The sequence below is a fragment of the Anabrus simplex genome, chromosome 6 (assembly GCF_040414725.1).
Source record: "Anabrus simplex isolate iqAnaSimp1 chromosome 6, ASM4041472v1, whole genome shotgun sequence".
NCBI classification, from domain to species: domain Eukaryota; kingdom Metazoa; phylum Arthropoda; class Insecta; order Orthoptera; family Tettigoniidae; genus Anabrus; species Anabrus simplex.
Window position 1 is genome coordinate 160712056 of NC_090270.1, and position 23375 is coordinate 160735430.

Here is a 23375-nt window from a genome sequence, read left to right on the forward strand (position 1 = left end):
TGTCTGGTTTTTCTGTAGCCCAAAACCACACATTTTGTTTATTAACTGCCCCGTTGAGATGAAAATAGGCTTCACCAGAGAACCAAGTATTAAACAGTTCTTCGTCTTTATCATTAGTCCATACGGCGTACTGCAAACTCTTCTGCCTGTGAAGATCTGTTAGCTTCTGTGGAACAGTCATTTTGCACGGGTACAATTGAAGGTTACCGTGTACGGTAACATTCTTTAAACTGAATGACGCGATATTCCACTTTATCTTGAAGCTCTCCATGTTGACTTGTATGGACTGCGCTTCATGGCGACCCTCAGCGCAGCAATGTTTTCAGGAGACCGAACTGCTGGTCGCTTTTCTTCATTCACACTGCCTTGTTCTTCAAAGTTTCTGTATAAGCGAAGGATGGTGTTCCTTGCTGGTGCCCACCTACTCTGAAACACAGCTCGAAATTTCCCTTGTGTCGCCGTAACACTTTTTGATTCGCAATAAAAGATAACTGTTTTGGCGCGGTGCTGAACGGAGAGTCGGCCATGGCAGAAAACTCATTGGAATGCAGGCATTTGCAGACAAAGCAGCAGTGTCACCTGCAAATATATTTCCATGAAACAGGGAAGGTGTGCGCGAAATTTTAACAACATAGTGCATAAGTTAAATTTTATTTTTGCTTTTCAAATGTGTCAACTATTCGTGCGCCACCCTGTATGTACTTTAAGGCAGAAACAGATTCCGAGAAGGACATTCCATCATCGCCATAAGATCTATGTGTGTCGGTGCAACGTAAAGCAACTTGTAAAAAAAAAAGGACATTCCAGGAATCATTAATGAACAAGGGGAGTGTGTATTTGAGGATCTTCAAAAGGCAGAAGTATTCAGTCAGCAGTATATAAAAATTGTTGGCTACAAGGATAATGTCCAGATAGAGGAGGTGAATAATACCAAAGAAGTATTAAAATTCACCTATGATAACAATGACATTTACAATAAGATACAAAAGTTGAAAACTACAAAAGCAGCTGGAATTGATAAGATTCCTGTGAATGTACTAAAGACAATGGGTTGGAATATAGTACAATATCTGAAGTACCGTACTTATTTGATTATTGTTCGCATGAAGGATCTGTAACAAATGAATGGAGAGTTGCTATAGTAGTCCCTGTGTACAAAGGAAAGGGTGATAGACATAAAGATGAAAATTACAGGCCAGTCAGTTTGACATGTATTGCATGTAAGCTTTGGGAAAGCATTATTTCTGATTATATTAGACATATTTGTTGGGAAAGCATACAGATCATTACATGTCATAATGAGGCTACTTAAAGGATGCAACAAAGAATTAAAAGAACCGAGCTCGATAGCTGCAGTCGCTTAAGTGCGGCCAGTATCCAGTATTCGGGAGATAGTGGGTTCGAACCCCACTGTCGGCAGCCCTGAAGATGGTTTTCCGTGGTTTCCCATTTTCACACCAGGCTAAATGCTGGGGCTGTACCTTAATTAAGGCCACGGCCGCTTCCTTCCCAGTCCTAGCCCTTTCCCGTCCCATCGTCGTTGTAAGACCTATCTGTGTCGGTGTGACATAAAGCCAATAGAAAAAAAAAAGGAATTAAAAGAAAAAGTTACTTGAGTATGGTTCGTCCATTATTGGAATATGCAAACAGTGTTTGGGATCCTCACCAAGAATACCTAATAAAAGAAATAGATAGTGTGCAGAGGAAAGCAGCAAGATTTGTAACAGGGGATTTCAGGAGAAACAGTAGTGTATCAGATATGTTAAAGGAACTTGGGTGTGAAACTTTAAGTAAGAGAAGGGAGAAAACTAGACTTATAGGATTATATAGAGCCTATACAAGAGAAGAAGCATGGGGAGATATCCATGAGAGGCTTCAGTTGGAAAATAATTATATCGGCAGGACTGACCACAAATATAAAATTAGAAGGAATTTTAGCAGAAGCGATTGGGGTAAATTTTCATTCATTGGGAAGGGTGTGAAGGAGTGGAACAGTTTACCAGGGGTAGTGTTTGATCCTTTTCCAAAATCTGTACAGATATTCAAGAAGAGAATAAACAGCAACAGAGAAAATAAATGAAGTGTTAGAGGGCATTCGACCAGTGCAGGTTATTGTAAATAAAAAAATGTGTGTGAATAAATTCATTCCATCCCCTCGTCTAAGGAGTTTGGACAGCCAAAGTAGGGGACTGCCTGTAGGGGTGAAGTACAGTGGGGACTTTGAGGGCCCTGGGACCGCTACAGTAGCTGTGAAGGCCCTTCAGGAACTCTGAAAAGTGGTGGAAAAAGGGGCTCTGGTTAAGACGCAGCAGGTTATTATGCTACTTAGGTTCCAGAACGGGTAAAAAAAAAAAGTAAATAAGTAAATAAATGCAATGTAAATATTAATCTTATACCAGTTGTATAGTATCATTTGAAGTAATTCCACATACTGTATATCAGTTGACTATATTTGTAAGTAGTACAGGAGATATTATAAGTAGAATTTTGTAAACAATATAAATTTATTAAGGATGAGCTGTGTGTTTAATAGAAAACATTGTTAGCGTAAATTGTATAATATTGTATTATAGGAAAATTTTCTTCTCTTGTTAATTTAATATTTAGTGCTTGACAATAATGTATTTTAGTGTACCATTTGCCACCGAGGTAGACACCTCATTTGCAAATAAAGAGATTTTGATTTGATTTGATTTTGATTTGCAAAATTAATAACTTGTTCGATAGAAAGCAGTTTGTGTTTAGGAAAGGTTTTTCCACTGAAGCTCAACTTGTAGGATTCCAGCAAGATATAGCAAATGTCTTGGATTCATGAGGTCAAATGGACTGTATCACGATTGACCTGTCTAAGGCATTTGATAGGGTGGATCATGGGAGATTACTGGCAAAAATTAGTGCAATTGGACTAGACAAAAGAGTGACTGAATGGGTTGCTACATTTCTAGAAGATAGATCTCAGAGAACTGGAGTAGGCGAAGCTTTATTTGACCCTGTAATAATTAAGAGGGGAATTCCTCAAGGCAGTATTATTCGATTTTTATGTTTTCTTACATATATAAATGATATGAGTAAAGAAGTGGAATCAGAGATAAGGACTTTTGCAGATGATGTTATTCTGTACAGAGTAATAAATTAGAAGATTGTTAGCAACTGCAAAATGACCTTGATAATGTTGTGAGATGGACAGCAGGCAATGGTCTGGTGATAAACAGGGTTAAAAGTCAGGTTGTGAGTTTCACAAGTAGGCAAAGTCCAGTTTTAATTACTGCGTTGATGGGGTGAAAGTTCCTTATGGGAATCGTTGTAAGTACCTAGGCGTTAATATAAGGAAAATCTTCATTGGGGCCATCACATAAATGGGATTGTAAATAAAGGGTACAGATCTCTGCTCATGGTTATTAGGGTGTTTAGGGGTTGTAGTAAGGATGTAAAGGAGAGGGCATACAAGTCTCTGGTAAGACCCCAACTAGAGTATGGTTCCAGTGTATGGGACCCTCACCAGGATTACTTGATTCAAGAACTGGAAAAAAACAAAGAAAAGCTAAGCTGGGCAAAGATATTAATTTTCTCAAACAGTGTATCACGCATAATTTATCAAAGTGATACTGGATGATAGAGTTAATATTGTACATCTTCTTATTTCTCTATTCAATATGGAACGATCATGAAGTTTTTAAAAGAGTAGCGTTACAAAAATGTTGCAAAGTTGTGGCTGGGAAGACTTGGGAGAAAGAAGACGAGTTGCTTGAGTAAGTGGTATGTTACAAGTTACAACTCTCATATTTGTTCTGAATTGAAGTTGACCATATATCAAGAATATTACAAGAATATTTAATAAAACCACTTATTCAATAGATACCGGTACCAAGAATCTTATGGTTAAACTTTTACATAATATTATAGAGTCTTATTAGGTACATGTTTCACCCTCTATTAGGGGCATCATCAGCCTTAAGTCAACCTTAAAGTCATTTTTCTTGGACCTTAACAATCCTTGTAAGATATAAATTTTGCAATTAATTAACCATTTTAAAATGACATCTTAAAATTAACTCACTAGAAAACATCTAAAATATATGGACAGAACAAATAATGGTTAATGGAGGAAACTAGAGATAAAATACACTTTTTTAATTAAAATTTGGAACATGATCAGTCCTAACTTATGTGGAGTGTAGAGTGTCTAAAACCAAAATGGATCTTCTTCAATTTACGCCACCATTATAACATTAAAAGATATGGGTCCAATGACACCTTCTTCTAGGGGAACATTTGTAGCTTAAAACCTTGCATTTTATCACTAGTTTACTCCATTAACCATCATTTGTTCTCTCCATATATTTTAGATGTTTTCTAGTGTGTTAATTTTAAGATGTCACAATGTTAAAAAGGTATTAATTGTAAACTTTACATCTTACAAGGATTGTTAAGGTCCAAGACCAATGACTTTAAGGTTGAGTTAAGGCTGATGATGCCCCTAATAGAGGGTGAAACATGTACCTAATAAGACTCTATAATATTATGTAAAAGTTTAACCATAAGATTCTTGGTACGTATTGAATAGGTGGTCTTATTATAAATTCTTGTACTATTCTTGATATAAGTGGTATGTTCCGAGCTGTCATTGGAGAGATGGTGTGGAATGACATTAGTAAATGAATAAGTCTGAGTGGTGTCTTTAAAAGTAGGAAAGATCACAGTATGAAGATAAAATTGTAATTCAAGAGGACAAATTGAGGCAAATATTTGTTTATAGGAAGGGGAGTTAGGGATTGGAATAACTTACCAAGGGAGATGTTCAATAAATTCCCAATTTCCTTGAAATCATTCAAGAAAAGGCTAAGCCCGCCTGGTGGCCATGATCGTTAAGGCGCTGAAGTCTAAAAACGGCCTAACACCGAGGTTAGCCGGTTCGAGTCCCGTTGGTCGAAAAAATTTTCACCATCAGAATGTTGGCCGGCAGGGTAGGGGAGGTGGTGGTATACAATTTCTAATCACTAGATTGCGTGCCAAAAGCCTGGATTAAATTCCAAACCTCTCCGCAGTGCTCATATGGAGTGAGGGCATATGACGCTGTTGATGGTGATTCGTCCGTCGGATGGGGACGTTAAGCCTTGAGCAGACCCCTTGGTGCTATTCGACAGGAGTAGGCTATGTGCCGGCACCGGGTTTCACCCTCTCCCTACTATCATATATCACGTCATTCATTTCATCTCTCATTAACTCCTCTGATGAGGTTGACGTCAGGAAGGGCATCCGGTCATAAAAAACCGCCACGACAAATTCATCTCACCTCATACCCGACCCCGTAGGGAAACGGGACAAGGGTTGGACAAACAAACATTCAAGAAAAGGCTAGGAAAACAACAGATAGGGAATCTGCCACCTGTGACTGCCCTAAATGCAGATCAGTGGTGATTGATGTAGGTTACATTGATTAAGTTTTACGTCGTTTCAGTTTTGGGTTAGGAGAAATATGAAATAATATTCCCATTTTAGTGTATCTGTTGTTTTGTTGGTTGAATGATTATACAGACAGTTTATTACATGGAGCTGAAACTTCCACAGTTTTTATATTTGTTTGGGCCTACGTAAAAGACATGATATTTTGTAAACAGTACCTAGCTCTTTAAGATCTGTAGCACCTGTAATGAAGGTGATAATTTCTTGATATAAGCAATATGATAGCTTTGTAAATTTTATTTAAATGAAAGTTCAAGAGAATACATGGTATTTCACTGACAAGATAATTAACAGTCTTTGTACAGTTGGTGATTATTACTGCACACTCTATTCAAATACTGTCGAGTGAAAATTAATAATCCATTTCCTATATCCCCATATTTGTATTTCAAGTCTCCGGTGTAGTTTTGAGAGAAGCTATTGAGAAATTATTTGAACATCCTCCTTATTTTTCAGCATTTAAATGCAATTTTAATTTCCATCACATGTAGTAGAACAATAACAATAACAATAAGAATCTACCAGCTCTAATAATTTGTTAAGTATTTACATTTTTAACAACATTTCTATTATTTCTATTAACTTGTTGAAATTAAGAAATACTTGTGATCAAAATATGACGACCTCTCCTCCACCACTACTCTTCAATGGCAGTCCAGAGTCTATTAGGAGCTTATAGGATTTACTATGTCTACTGTAGCCGGAGTTGCCAAATCGTCTACTATACTCAATACAAAAAAAATGGTAAAGACTGAAGAGAGTGTGGAAGAAAGTGATTTGTAACCTCTCCAGATCAAACAAGGATCACTTAGAACTTGCTTACTCATCAGGGTTCAGGGTGTGATTGACAGCTGGCATCCTGCTTGCTTTCAGGAACTGAGGCAGTTATTTTTTTTCCCCATTATTATTATTATTATTATTATTATTATTATTATTATTATTATTATTATTATTATTATTATTATTATTACAACTTCCCCCATGCGGAGGCTGCCACAAGGACAAAGTATGTTGGCTAAACAGTATTTTGTCTTCTAATACTCTTAAATGCAGTTTAGAATTGTAGGTAGTTACTTAATTAGATGGTACTTGCTTGCTTTTCTGTTTCATAACCCTTTCAATATTCACTAAATAATGGCACTTAATTCATTTCTGTTAGCTCATTATTGTAGGATAAAAATAATATGCCCAAGTTGTGTACTTATTTTATTAGTTAATATATTGCTTAGTTTCTTGTTGTGTGATCCTTATGTAATAGCCTAGAGGGTATTTCTTTCCTAATAATTTTTTAAAATTTACAGAATACTGTATTTTATTTTTGTTGATAAAGAATAATAAAGAATGGCGAAGAAATTCAAATGTAGGAACTGTGGGTATGAGCAGGCATTTAAGGAATATGGGGTAAGAGTTGAAGAGTTTGAGGGAAATGATTAGGATTCTCACAGAGGACAGGAATGGAGATAGGTCTCCCACAAACAATGTACAGGATACAGTAGGTATACAAGAAGGATGGCAAGGAAAGGGGGAAGACGTAGAAGACAGGTGGGCCAATGTTTTATTGGGAAGGAAATTGAGAACGAAGGGCTCCCTTTAGATGCAGAATTCAGGACAGGTTTTGATGCGAAATCACTATAAATTACTCCAGAGTGAAGATGAGGATCAGGGAACTGTTGCAGAGGAAGGGAGAAGTAGGAGGAAAGGGAAAGGCAGTGAATGTAAAGTAGAAGATAGGAAAAGGTAGTGGGAATAGAGTCATGGGAGGGAGAAAAGGGAGAAGGAAGCAGGTTCTGCAGCCATCAGGAAAGATAGCGGTGACCTGGAGGGCGGGGGGATCAAATGAGTTGGGTGAGGATTGAGGCTCTACTCATGGGTGGCTCCATTGTTAGGCATGTGGGTAAAGTGTGTGGAGGAAAGGGAACTAGGTTAGAGTGTTATCCATGAATTAGGTTAAAGCAGATGTTGAGGAAAGTAGAAGGGAAGGAGGAGGATAAGGAAAAGGTGGTAGTTTTTCATATTCTTATCAACAATGTAAGGAAAGCAGGTATAGGTACCAACATAGTTGGAGAAGTGTGAGATCTGGTTAATGCAACATGGGCGTAGCTTAAGGGAGCAGACATTGTTATCATTGGAATACTGTGTACAGGGGATACTGACTGGAAGGTGATGGGGATTTAAATGAGACTATGGAGTGGGTATGTGGGAAACTGAGAGTGAGATGTGTAGATCCTAATGGGTGGGTAAAGGAGGTACAGATCTGTGCTCAGATGGCCTTCATTTGAACCACAGTGGTATATACAAGTTACGACGTTTGTTTAGGAGGGTTATAGGGAGGTACATTCAGGTAAACAGGGTGGACTAACCCAATGAACTTGGATGATGAGGCATGTCCACCTGCAAGCACACGGCCTATAAGTTGGATGACAAGGTAGGCCCGCGCATTGCCAATGCTCAGATATCTTCATATAGTCCACCCTGTTTGTAACAGATCGCTTTTGCATTAAGATTTTCACACGTCACCGTAAGACCTATCTGTGTCGGTGCGACGTAAAACAACTAGCAAAAAAAATTAAAAAGATTTTCATATACGAGAAGATTGAGGCAAGGGTATGTCGAAGATTCCCCTTGTTTGACCTTCACATCACTTGCATAGGGTGACTCAGAAATATTGCAAATTCCTTTCAAGCCAGTAGCCAATATGGCAACTAGCAGTGCACGTATTTCTGAACACGAGTAGTTAGTGAAGTTAATTAATAGTGTTTTAGATAGTGTAATCGAAAATGTTCAGGAATTCGAAAATGATCATTTGTTTGAGGAAGTGTTGAGAGTAAATAGTGTAAATTAGTCAGTAAATGTAAATATCACTAGTGACTCAGAGAGTTTGTGCCAGGCCTCCACAACCAAAATATGCAAAACAGGATGACTGAGTGTGAATAAGTGGAGATAATAATCCTGTTATTTACCCCTTCAATGAAACAGTGGTGTTTCTGAGATTTTATTCCAGAAATATGCAGCCACAGCTCCATCAGAGCTCTCCATCTTCTTTAGACAATATGGACCCTTTATTTTCTGTAATTGCTACAGAGACAAATAATATTATGCTCAGAAGCAACTTACAGATGAGAATAGGAAAAAGCAAAAAAGATGATGAGAAATGGTTTAACACAATGAAGGACGAAATAAGGCATTCTTTGCTTTGTGTATCCTGATGTCCCAGGTTTGGAAACCGTGTAGCCAGTTGTACTGGAGTAAAGATAGATGTATTGAAACTCCTATCTTTTCAGAAACAATGAGCATGGAAATATTTCTCTATATTTCTCATTTCCTCCACATCACTGATGATGTTTCAGGTGATGCTAGAGAGGTAAGGGTTATTCTGCCCGAAGGCAGGTCCGAACCTCCGCAGAGGTGTTACTGAGCCGGAGTTTACAGGCGGTAGGGTGGCCAGTTCCTTTCCGCTCCTCCATTCCCTTACTCCCCCCACCAACAGCGCGTGGCAACCCATCCAACTCCTGACCATGCCCAACTTCGGAGATCTCACAGGATCCGGTGTTTCAACACGGCTACGGCCGTTGGCTGATGCTAGAGACAAACTGAAAAAAAAAAAAAAAACCAGACCTATAATTTTGCACTTCTTGGACACATTTTCTTCGCTGTTCCAACTGTCAGGACCAGCATAGCCAGCTGGGACAAGCAGGAAGGTCATCAGTCATCACTGAGCACACTCCATTAGCAGGCCACGACAGACATTACAGCAACACCGAAGTACTGTCAACTACAGTGTACTATCACGTCTGACTACAAAGGGAAGCCATTAAAATCCTGAAGCACACCAACAGCTTCAACCATAAGGAAGAATCTGAATAGGTCGATAAAGCCTGCTTTCCAGTCCTGAAAAACTTAAATCCTGTAGGACATAGTGGCCATGACAGGCCAGAAAAAGGCAACAGGTGATTAATTGCCTGTCTTCGCCAAGGCAGGTCGACCAACGCCAGGCTCCACACTGATTTAATCATTGGACAAAGAACAGCTAATCAACGACTGACCCCCACCATGGCGGATCAATAGGCAAGCAGCGTACCATCGCCTGCACTATCACTGGCCAAATAATGGCCAGTCAGGAACCCCCCACCATGGCAGACCACAGCCTGCACTATATATTGAGGTGAAATTGTGATATCACTCCATTCCACTGAGGGCTTTGTAGCCATTGAAGTTATTCGGAACCCTTGAAGATGCCGAACACATTTTTCAGCGAAGTGCTGAAGCAATCTTATGCTCCTAGCCCACAGCCTACAAGCCCGTAAAACACAGACATTGTTCATAATGCTGGCCTTGAAAGCCTCAACTGCTATCATATTAGTTTCCTCACGTTTGTGGCCTGCATTAGTGGTTGCTAGTAGCACATATTCTGGATCTCTAACAGTGCCAAAATGCTCTGAATCACTTGCTTGTTAACTCCTTAAGCAGGGAGCTCGGTTCACACTAGCTCACTCCCAGGTGAGGAGCGATTTCTCTGATTGAAGAAAATATTTAATTACTTGATTAAAAACAATCTTAGACTAAAATGAACTATTGAAGGGCCAAAAGAGAAATATTTACTTGAATATAATGTATTTAATTGTAAATAAATTTGATTATTTTAATTTTTCAATACTTCGTGCAAAAACGTACTAAGTGCTTTCACACTGTGAAATAGAGATTGCTTCTTCCTAACAGCAAAACTCTGGTTTTTGTTTATACAGTAATTTTCACCTGAATATTTTAGGCAGTTTACTATCAATCTCTGCCTGTAAATAAATGTTTCTGCATATGTAAATTGTAGATTTACAAAGTTTACATGTACTTAAAAGATGTACAATGGAATAAATTATAATACATAATGTTCTGTTATATTGGTTAGCGCTTTCGAGGGATCAAGTTTATATCACCTCCCTACAATTCATAAGTGACAAAAACGGACTATATTACACTACAATACAGGTAATATTTACAGTATTTACAGTCTTCACAGTGTCATGTCTTTTACAGCTGTTCATTATGATACAAACGGAAGCAGGTCATGTTATATAACCTGTCTCGCCTTCGCATAATTTATATAATTCCATTCCAAAACGCGATCGTTTTCTTGTTATGTATATTTTCCACCCTAGCCACCCTTTCCATAGCAAGAAGTTCTCATCAATTGACATTTTGCCACCAGGGATATAAGCTTCCGAAAATGTTGCTAACAGGTGGTCAAATACTGGATTTATCTCGTATATTTTGGGAGGAAGTTGTACATTATTCACCTCATTGTCAGAGATATGTAAAAATCTGTGGAGGAAAATCTAATAATAATAATAATAATAATAATAATAATAATAATAATAATAATAATAATAATAATAATAATAATGTTATTGGCTTCACGTCCCACTAACTACTTTTTACGGTTTTCGGAGACACTGAGGTGCCAGAATTTAGTCCTGCAGGAGTTCTTTTGCATGCCAGGAAATCTACTGACAAGAGGCCGACGTATTTGAGCACATTCAAATACCACCGGTCTGAGCCAGAATTGAACCTGCCAAGTTGGGGTCAGGAGGCTGGCCAGGCCACTCAATTTGGCGAGAAAAAAGTCTCTTCTGTGTCATCAGTTCATAGAAAGTAGGCGTAGTGAACAAGCGATTGAGAGAAATAGTGTCCTAATTTAGGTTTCTCTACAATCCCCTGCGGCAACAGTATGGCCATAAGAAGCTTTATTTCATCCTTATTTGTCTGGACACGGTCTTGATCTCGATTCCTTCCCTTTGTCTTACTAAACTAGGATATATGTGCGATTTCCTGCTCGGCATCTTTTGTCTGTTCAGTTATGTTCTGGCACATCTCTCCATAAGAAAGGAATTACAATATTTCGCTCAGTTTTGTTTTCCCTAAAATCACTCTTTTTACACCACGATGGAAATTTGGATCAAAGTGGGAATTTCTTTGTCCATTTTCAGTATAAGTTGACGAAGAACTTGCAATGGTTGGATTGTAATCAGTGTAATTGTCACAACTGTCACTGTCATGATCGCTATTTGAACTGGAATCGAACACGTGTTATCTCTTTTGCGACTGCTGAACATTCGCATCAGCTACGCCGAAATCCTGTATATTCGAGCTTGCAGTACTTTTTCCAGGTAAATTCCTGTCACTTACGAATTCCCGTTCGGCAGAACTTACTTCATAATATCACAGTTCTCCCCACTAAATTCCAACATTTTGTTTATCATGACCCGTAAATCGTCTTCCTCTAACAGTGGGGCCCGGTAATTCGTTATAGATACTTTAGCGGAAAAAATGTAAGAAAAAGGATCGAATAGAACCCTGGTCTCAGCAGTTTGGTTGGAAATCATGAAATATGACTGTATTATGTATGCGTACAATAATAAAATGCTGTGTAACTCGCGATAAACACACACTCCAGTCGTGAAGGATGAATTCAAGACTGGGGATAATAAATCAGATCACAGTTCTAAAATGTCATCAGAGAAGTGTGTTCAGTGTCATAATCTCTAGAAATACCTTCTACAGCAATATTATTACATCCAAGGGACGATTAGGCGATGAGCTAAAGCTTCAGCGCGGAGCTATTAGGGCTTAGGTCGTTCTTGCCCGGACACAGCTGCGTTCTTTATGTTGCAACTCGTGGATGACACATTTGTATTGGGAGAACATAATTAAAAAAATTCACATCAGAGGGCAGACTCATCCAGAATACGCTGCTAAAAAGGAAATAAACCTCTGCAGGCAGGCAACTGAGAAAAAAATATAATTCAAATCGGCGGATATATCCGCGTTCCCCACAGAACAAGCGACTTGTAGCCGCGGATCTCGCCGCTTTGCCCACCGAAGGGGTCAATTCACTAAATCCATATCTGTGACTTAGCAGATTTTTCTATATTATACTATGGACTTGATCATCTCTGGCTTGAAGGAAGACAGTATGCTGTTCTTATACCAAAGAAAGGCTTCATAGTGTAACACTGCACAGTACTCAAAAGTGTTAGACAAGTCTGGTACAAAATAAATCATCTTCCTGAGATTTGATTCCAATGATTAGCCTGTGATTCATTATTTTCATCTCAACACCCTTCATATAATTTTATACATATATGTATTTTTTAGCTTGTAGATTATAACAGCATCAAGTGCATGATCAGTACAGTATTATTATCACTGTTATTATTACTATTATTGTTGTCTGGCTCCATGGCTAAAAATGGTTAGCATGTGGGCCTTTGGTCACAGGAGTCCCAGGTTCGATTCTCGGCAGGGTCGGGAATTTGAACCATAATTGGTTAATTCCTCTGGCATGGGGGCTGGGTGTATGTGTCATCTTCATCATCATTTCATCCTTATCATGATGTGCAGGTCGACTACAGGCGTCAAATCAAAAGACCTGCATCTGGCGAGCTGAACTTGTCCTCGGATACTCCCGGTGCTAAAAGCCATATACCATTACTATTGTTATTATTATTAATATTATTGCTGGGCTGGGTAGCTCAGGCAGTAGAATGCTGGCCTTCTGAACTCAAGTTGGAGGGTTCAATCCTGGCTTAGTCTGGTGGTATTTGAAGGTGCCAAATACGTTAATTCTGCGTCAGTAGATGTACTGGTATATTAAAGAACCCTGTGAGCCAAAATTTTTGCACCTTGGCATCTCTGTAAACTGTAAAAGTGGTTAGTGAGATGTAAAAACAATAACCTTCTTCTTCTAGCATACCTATTCGTTTTTGATTCCAGGTCGTGACCATGGTGTTCGTCCGTACAATGATTACAGAGCATTATGCAATCTCAAACGAGCAGCTAACTTTGAAGACTTATCTCGTGAGATCCCTCCTGAAGTAATTGCTCGTCTAAAAAGAATATATGCATCTGTGGATGACATTGACTTATTTCCTGGTGGAATGAGTGAACGGCCTCTTCAAGGTGGTCTGGTTGGCCCAACTTTTGCTTGTATCATAGGCATACAATTCAGGCAGCTTCGAAAATGTGATCGTTTTTGGTAATGTATACAGTAATTTTGTAATAAGTTGATTCAACATTTTGCTAGAGATATAGCAGCAAAGATATCATTGTGAAGTATGATTCAGAGGGAACATAAAGTTTTGAAACAGAATTCTCAATCATATGTGATATATATGACTTGTATAAATTAGAATTTTAAGAAAGATGGGTACAAGTACAGTTGAATGTGGGCGAATGTGTGTGCATGCACGTGTGGGTGTAGTTGTGAATGAGTGTGTATACAGGGGTGTGAGTAAGGGTATAAATGACTGGGTCTTCTTACTCTAATATGTATAGCATAAATCAAGATAATTATTATTCCAAGAGTACAGTGTACTGTTTTTTTCTGCACTCATTGTGTTATGTGTTTTTAGATCTTTATGACTTAGTTTTTGCACTGCTTTGCTAATTGGCTGATGATGACACTTCAGATGTGTTGAAACTGGTCCCAAATAAACAGATTGTAACTTCTATTTGGTTCAACTTAATAACAGAGTATTGAAAGGTGGATCCTTCCTTCTATTTAATATTGTATATTTCTCTGTTCAATATGGAACAATCATGAAATTTTTAACTTTAAATTCTAACATGGAATCAAAGTGTTTCTGGACCCATGTTCACATTGCATATTTTCTTCTTCTATGTATGGAGAATGTATCCTGGAAGTTTGGCCAGACCCTATTGTTACACCCTGTATACCAATATTCTTTCTATGGGTTGTAGGTATGAAAATGAAGATCCAGCCATCAGATTCACAGAATCCCAGCTTGCAGAGATACGGAAAATAACTCTATCCAAGATTCTATGTGAGAATTTGGATTTATCCTCAGATATGCAACGTTCAGCATTTGATCAACCCAGCAATTTCCTGTAAGTTCCTCTCAGCAGTAGTAGTAGTGGTGGTGGTGGTGGTAGTGGTAATATTAGTAACATTGTAATTATGTTACACTACCTGAAAATAAATATTCTGTTTTATTTTGCCAATTTTGGGTGAATTATTGACAGACTGTGCTATAATTACAGTGTGTTATGCTATATGTAAGGGAATATTTTAACTTATTTTCTGTACATTTCTTATGAAGTCCAATTTGATTGCTTGTAATTATCAGGTTACACCTTTGCAATTGTCAGGTTTTTAAATCTCTTGTTTTAGTGAATTTCTTCACTTTTCCTTTTTTCTTTATTTTCAGGAAATTTCTTGGTTTAATACAATTTCTTGAATATTTTATTTTCATGTAATGTTTGTTGTATTTTCTTGTTAAGTCATTTATTTTACATGTAACAAGCTTTACAGACTTAATTTCAAGTAATTTATGTCATTTATGTTTTAATTTCATTGCTATTCTAGTGTAAGGAGACTCCACCACCAAAATCACTCCTGATTACAATGTACATTCTTTGTTAGTAGTAGATTACGTAAGGTAGTGTTATAAATTCTATGCTTCCCCATGATTTATTGGCATCTATTTCTGAAAACCTATGAAGTCATATAATTGGTCAGAGAGAAGAGAAAAATTTGTACAAGTCAATGGCTAACTTCATATGGGTTAAAATCAATATTTTTCTCAAGTTGTCTGCCTTATTTTTTAGCATATCTACGTATTCCATCATACATTTACACAAACCTGATGGGGGAAGAACAAATTAACAGTAATTCCAATACACAGTGATGAACACAGTTTATGTCATTATGTTTTTTATCATACCGCAGGTTGACAGTTGATACAGATTCAGGACATATTAGTCCTTTAGATTCTTTGTAGGATAAAATTTAATTTAGTGTGAATCATAACTTTATATCTAACATCATGTCCGGCTCCATGACTAAATGGTTAGCGTGCTGGCCTTTGGTCACAGGGGTCCCGGGTTCGATTCCCGGCAGGGTTGGGAATTTTAACCATCATTGGTTAATTTCGCTGGCACGGGGGCTGGGAGTATGTGTCGTCTTCATCATCATTTCAACCCCATCATGACGCGCAGGTCACCTACGGGTGTCAAATCAAAAGACCTGCACCTGGCGAGCCGAACATGTCCTCGGACACTCCCGGCACTAAAAGCCATACGCCATTTCATCTAACATCATTTTCAATTTCCCCTACAATTACAAACTTCGTATTGACTCCCTAACGGCATATTCTTGCAGAACAATTTCACAAAATCCTGAAGCCCTGATAGTTCATATTGGCACAAATGACCTTCATAATTTATCAACACCTAATGACATAATGGACGAAACTTATAGGCTTATTACTGCGATAAAAAGGAGGTTTCCAGCAGCAAAGCTTTGTTTCAGTGGCGTTTTATATTGGCATGATGTTGATTATCGCTATATAGATGCTGTAAGCTCCACTCTTGACTGGTTATGCCATAATGGAGATGTCCTTTTTGTCGATGCTAATAGTTGGCTTAGAGGTAGTGATTTTAGAAAAGATGGGCTACACCTTAACAGTTTGGTAAACTTCTCAATAGAATATCTAGTAGAATGCTCTTGGGAAACTAATTAAGAAAATGAGGAGGGATGCTACTCCTAATGGCAAGAACTTAAGTGATACAGAAAATGATTTAGAAAGTATAACTTATATCAGGAATATAATACAAAATGTAGATAGGGAATCATTTCACAGAGGTCAGATACACAATACTAAGAAAGCACCAAAGACATCAATAAAAAGCTTAGTTGAACATTTTAGAGGATTCTATCAAAATGTAAACGGACTTCGAAGCAAACTAACTGAACTTAAAATTTCTTCATGTTTAGCTGACTATGACTTCATATTAACCGAATCAAAGTTAAATGATGAAATTAGTGATGTGGAACTCGGACTCGAAATGTATTCAAATTTCAGTCATGATAGGTCTTCTTTAACGAGTATGAGGGCATCCCATGGGGGGTAATGATCTGTATTAGCAAGAGGTTTAAACCTACTCTGATACCGTGCATTAACACAGTTGAACAGTTGTTTGTGTCCCTGACTTTTAACACCACAAAATTAATCATTGGTGCTGTATACATTCCACCCAAGTCTCCTGTCCAAAAATATTTTGAACATTGCAGAGCTGTTGAAAAAATTATGTCAAATCTCGACAACCATTTATTGCTCATTGTTGGTGACTACAATCTACAACATCTTAATTGGATAGTAAATGAAGAAACATCTTCTGGCCTTCTGTCAGTAGGTAACCACACTATGCAGTCTAGTTTAGTTATAGACACTTTTCTTATCTCTGTTTAAATCAGTTTAATGCTATCCCAAATTTTCTGAATCACTTTCTTTATTTGGTTTTCAGTAACTCCAGTTCCATTGAAGTAAAATGTAGTAATGAAAGTATTGTCCCCCTCGATAGACACCACCCAGCATTAGATATTTATTTACCTATAAATAAACTATACAATTCCTTACCTGCTGATAGTTTTTATTTTGACTTTTTAAATGGTGACTATAATGGACTAAATTATTATCTGTCACAGTTCATCTGGAAGGTGATGTTTCAAAATGTATCAATTGATAAAGCAGTAGAAACCTTCTATTCAGTACTATATTATGGCATGGAACTTTACATCCCTATATGGAATTTTAAGACTCCCAAATTCCCAAAGTGGTTTAATCATAAATTGAAGTCACTGATTATTGAAAAGAAGAAAGCACACAAGCGATACAAAATATCAGGTCTCAATAGTGATTATCAGCATTTCTCAAAATTAAGAAATGAATGCAAGTCTGAATCTAAATCTTGCTATACAATGTATGTCTCCAACTATGAACGAAGTATTACTTCCAATCCATAGAAATTCTGGCAATATCTAAGTTCTAAAAGGTCATGTAATAATATTCCTTCAACAATGCATCTTAATGAAGTTACAGCAGATACTGGAGAAAATATTGTCAATCTTTTTGCTAACCACTTTTCATCTGTTTATTCTTCTTATCAGAATAGTAGTAGTATGTCATATGATTATCCTTTCTCTGTCAATCTATTGGTTATAAACATTAGTAAGGCAGAAATTTCCAACAAACTGATATCTCTGGAATTAAAGAAAACTTTTCAACTTACCTGCTCAAGTACTGCTCATTTATTTTATGTGAAGCACTCTTTTATCTGTTCAACTTATCATTAAACCAAGGCGTTTTTCCAGTGGAATGGAAGAAAGAATTTGTTAGTCCAGTTTTCAAAAATGGTGATAAAACTGACATAAAACAATATATACCAGTTATAATCTCTTCTCATATTTCCAAAATCTTTGACTCAATAATTCTTGACAAAATCACATCTCTCTTTAGAAATATCATCATTGATGAGCAACATGGATTCTTTTCAGGACGGTCAACCTGTAGCAATCTTCTTTTATTCTATCAGTTCCCCTTGGATGCAATAGAGAACCACTCCCAAGTGGACTGCATTTATATAGACTTCTCAAAAGCTTTTGACACTGTCGACCACGATATCTTGCTGCAAAAACTAACAGGCTACGGAATGAATGGGCCTCTCCTCTCATGGTTTGCATCGTATCTTAAAAATTGCCTGCAGATTGTTAAAATAAGGAATCATTTTTCTGCACCTATTATTGTTACCAGTGGAGTTCCTCAAGGGTCTCACCTTGTGCCCTTAATTTTTACTCTCTACATAAATGACATTAAAAATATACTTAAGAATTCTGAATTGCTTTTGTTTGCTGACGATGCAAAAATATTTATGCAAATTAATTGTCCACTTGATTGTTTAAAACTTCAAGAAGATTTACATCATCTGGAAAAGTACTGTATTCAAAATGGGTTGAAACTTAATCATGAGAAATGTAAAATAATATTGTTTTTTTAAAAACAAGAAGAAAATATCATTTCAGTACAAATTTAGTAATAACAACATTCTAACTCCTGTTTCACAAGTTAATGACCTTGGTGTTTTATTCAGTTATAACCTATCGTTTAATGAACATATTGAAAATATTTGTAAGAAAGCATTCCAAAGATTGGGTTGTATTATTAGATATTCTAGAGAATTTTCAAACTTAGCTACCTATCGATTGCTGTATGTGTCTATGGTATGCCCTATACTAGAATACTGTACACCTGTTTGGAACCCTTCTCATCAGACCTCTATCCATAGATTAGATTCAGTACAACACAAATTTCTTTGTTTATATTCATTTAGGACAGGATTCTCATATGATAATGTTGATTATAAATCCCTACAACAGTCCTTAAATCTGCATAGCCTGTCACAACGCCGTGAATTATTGGATACACTCTTCATTTTTAAATTGCTTAATTTCTTGGTGAATTGTCCACATCTCCTTGCAAAAATTAACGTACATGTACTAGACAGATGCACAAGGTTCAAGAATACATTGTCTACAAATTGGCATAGAACTAACTAGGCATTCAATGGGCTAATTGAACAAATGTCAAGATCTCTAAACAAACTGGATATTGATATATTTAACTGCTCATTGTCAAAATTTAGAAAACACTCACATAATCTCCAGAATTGACTATTAATTCCCTGTGCTTACTTGTAATATAACCTGTGTATATATCTGTACATATTTTTCTACTTATACTCCATCAAACTTTCTTGTTAGTGTGTTTTGTTTTGTTTATTCTTCTCTACTGATATGTAAAATGGTATTACCATTAATAAAGTATTATTATTAAAGATTCCTTTCCTAAAGAATGATCAGTGTTCATTACAACAACAAAACTTCAGGGTGCAAGCAATCAAAACTAGGCCTCCCACAAGGAGCTGTACCAAGCACAACATTATTCAATATGTACATCAATGATCTTAAGGAAAGTTATGTGAATATTTGCAGATGATGTTATCATTTGGACCACAACACGTAACAACCCTAATCAGCAAATGCTTCTTGAACACAGAATGAACCAGGCACTTAAAGAACTTAAAAATGGATTGAAAATAACAATATGGAAATCAATACTACTAAAACAGTATATCAGTTTTTCTCTCTGAGACATCACAATCCTAATTTCAGTCCAAAAAATTCAGTGATCAGGAACTTCCAAAAAGTGAAAACACCAAGTACCTAGCTATCATCATGCACAAGAAGCTGAACTGGACCAAACACATACAACATGAGGAGGAGAAAGTAAATAAACGGATGTAATTTCCGAAGAGACTAGCAGGAGCTACTTGGGGCAGCACTCACGACACACACAACAGAACCTACAACACTTACATCAAACCTATTACAAAATATGGCAGTGAAGTACTTACTACAGCACCCCAATCAAAAATTGATCACATTGAGAGGTCTCAGAATAATGCCTTGCAAATCAAAACAGGCGCAATAAAAACCATGCCTGTAACTGCCTTACAGTCGTATACCCACAACTTACCAAGAGAAGAAGAGATGAAACAACAAACAGCCATCACATGTCTCAGCTTACAAAGACTATCCCAAATGACCTGGGCCAAAAAACCAGTTACTAGCCCCAATCTTAAAACCCAAAAATATCCTTTGAGTCTCGCAAAAGAATATATTAATAAGAGCAATCTGTAAATAAAACTTGAACCACTCTGTATGTCAGTCAACCCCATTGAATATATGTGACTTCAGACCTTACTTTGCTAGAAGAGGCCTTCATGAAAGACTGTACACCATATGATGTAAAACAGCTGGCCCTCTGTACAATAGAAGAAAGATATCTGTCTAATCAATGGCTAAAAATATATACAGATGGCTCACAGGACAAGGGAAACAGAACTGGAGCAGGAATACATTCATCTCTCTTCTCACTCCACTTCCCAGTAGGCCAAAACAAATTTTGATGCAGAGATAAAAGCAATTTCCCATGCACTACAACAGTTATTAGGCAGAAACAATTATTACCAAAAATTTGTTATAATTACAGATTCAAAAGCAGCCATCCAAGCCAAGCCATCTTGTCAAATATTAAGTCTCAAAATAAAGAACTGAAATTCTATGTACCGTATGATAAAAACCCTCCGAAGACTCGATAAACAGATTTTGTTTCAGTGGATTCCTTTTCATGTTGGAATAACCCTTTATAGGTCAGTGGCTAAATATTTAGCCACCTGAAATTTTTCTGAGTGATCAATTTTTAAAAAAAAATAAGAACAACATTATTTGTAGCAGGGGTAACTGTTAATTGGATTTGATATTGTTTTTTCATAAAACCCTTTCAAACGAACTTCAGGATCCGGTGGCTAAATATTTAGCCACTGTTCATTCCTACTGACAATAGGCTGGTGCTAAATATGTGCACTGTTAGCTATTAGCTTCACATGGGAAACATTCAATATATAGCAACAAACTGAGAATATACACAATATGTGTTACTGCTAGGTATACAAGAACTCAGTGTCTAAATATTTAGCCTATTTCATCCCAAATGGTAACACAATGCAGGAAATGACACACAGAACAGAAAGTGGCCAAATATTAAGCCACTGAACATCTGCAGACACCACTAAATTCATTAAGGCTCAATATCGATGGATTCTGTCAAGCATATTAGCCACTGTTCATGAACGCAATAATGTGAGCGTTAAAGGGATAACAGGTAATGAAGAGGCAGACAGATTAGCCAAAGAAAGGTACCACACTACAACAACCTACCAGTCAGATTGATTTTATGTCAGCAAAAAGGATTCTGAAAAATACTATTAAAAACAGGCATGAGGAAATGACAAAGAAAACAGCAGAAACCAAATTATGGAAGGATATTGATGCTAAATGTTATCAGTATAAAATAAAACTTAACACTGGCCATGACTGTCTTGCAGCTCATCTGAAATGAATCAACATCCTGAGGTCCTAGAAATGCACACTTTGCCATGACCCTGGAAGCAAAATGGATAAGGAACACCTGCTACATTGCAACAAACTTGATGTGACAGCCAGAACTTCAGGAAAACTCACTCAACTATACTGGAATGCCAGAAAGCTGATGGATTGGAAGCCGGGCTAGCCATAAGTTACAACAACAACATCTTGCCTTATATACTGATCAATGAAATACCTTGATAGTTGTTGCAAATTTTCCTGTTTCCTGGCTCATAGATTGGTGCAATTACTGCTTTCATTCAATCAGAAGGGATCTTACTAACATTCCATGCTTATCTTATTATTCTGTGAAGCTATTTCATCCCTATCTTCCCACTATATTTCATCATTTCAGATCTGATTTCATCACTCCTGCTGCTATATGACAATGTACTTTATTTACCATCCTTTCCACTTCTTCAAGCTTAATTTCACCAACATCATTGTCCTCCGTTTGGCTCTATGGCTAAATGGTTAGCATGCTGGCCTTTGGTCACAGGGGTCCTGTGTTTAATTCCTGGCAGAATTGGCAATTTTAACCATCATTGGTTAATTTTGCTGGCATGGGGGCTAGGTGTATGTGTTGTCTTCATCATCATTTCATCCTCATCATGACGCTCAGGTCGCCTACGGGGGTCAAATCGAAAGACCTGCACCTGGTGAGCCAAACATGTCCTCGGACACTCCTGGCACTAAAAGCCACACACCATTTCATTTAATATCATTCTCTTCCTTCCCGTGAACTCGATTATTCATGGTGTCAACAAAAAGGTTTTCTTTTACACTGAGGAACTTTTCAAAACATTCCTTCCACCTGTCCAGAGATTCCCTGGGATCTACTATGAATTCCCCTGATTTACCCAAAACACTATTCATTTCCATTTTACCTCTCATTCTAAGATTCTTTATTCAAGTTTAAGAACTTCATATTAAATCCGTATTGAACCGAGAATATAATGGGAACAAAATAGTGGGGAATATACTACATAATGTTATAAGATGAATTATAATGTATTTTATTAATAATGAGACTGCTTTCGATGCATGTATGCATCATCTTCAGCCATAAATGTGAAAACAGGCAATAACAACTTAAAGTTACGAAAACAATGCGTAATAAATATGTACACTAATCTACATATACTGTATATAAAATAACTTGTCCTGACTGACTGATTCATCGCCGAGCCAAAACTACTGGACATAAAGAAATGAAATTTTGGGGATACATTATTTTAAAATGTAGGTGCTCGCTAAGAGAGGATTTTTGGATATTCCGTCGCTAAGGGGGTGAAATTTTAAAATGAGTGTATCTATATCTCAAAATTTTAAAAGTTTACAGATGTAAAAATTGGTATTTAGAATCTTCTTTAAAAACCGTACTTTTTGTTTTGGGAAAATCCCAATAGGAGGGGTGAAAAAGGGTGAAAAAGTGGTTGAATGCCTTTAATGAGGATACTTATATCTCAGAAACTGAAGATATTACAGACCTGAAAATTGGTATTTGGGATCTCCTTTAAAAATAAAGAAACATGTATTTTTTTGTTTTTGGAAAATCCAATTAATGGGGAAGGGGGGGTGAAAATGGGGCGAATTTTTAAAATGAGTGTATCTATATCTCAAAACTTTTAAAGTTTACAGATCTAAAAATTGGTATTTAGAATTTCCTTTATCATAAAGAAACACGTATTTTTTTGTTTTCAAAAAATCCCAATAGGAAGGGTGAAAAGGGGTTGAATACCTTTAATGAGGATACTTATATCTCAGAAACTGAAGACATTACAGACCTGAAAATTGGGATCTCCTTTAAAAATAAAGAAACACATATATTTTGTTTTTGGAAAATCCAATTAATGGGGGGAGTGAAAAGGGGGGTTATTTTTAAAATATATCAATACTCTTAAAGTGTACAGATGCAAAAATTGGTATTTAGAATTCTCTTTAAAAATAAACACATATTTTTTTGTTTTGGAAAAATCCTAATAGAAGGGGGTGAAAAGGGGTGAAAAAGGGGTTGAATGCCTTTACTGAGGATACTTATATCTCAGAAACTAAAGATACTACAGACCTGAAAATT

The 23375-nt window shown here is 36.9% G+C and overlaps 1 protein-coding gene across 1 annotated transcript in view; it reads left to right on the forward strand.

Annotated features, from left to right (window-relative positions):
• Positions 1-23375, forward strand: part of LOC136875911 (uncharacterized) — a 469584-nt gene that overhangs the window by 428106 nt on the left and 18103 nt on the right. The window contains exons 23-24 of the mRNA XM_068228250.1: positions 13228-13489; positions 14215-14361. Of these exons, the coding sequence (XP_068084351.1) occupies positions 13228-13489; positions 14215-14361 (409 nt within the window). The remainder of the gene's footprint in view (positions 1-13227; positions 13490-14214; positions 14362-23375) is intronic.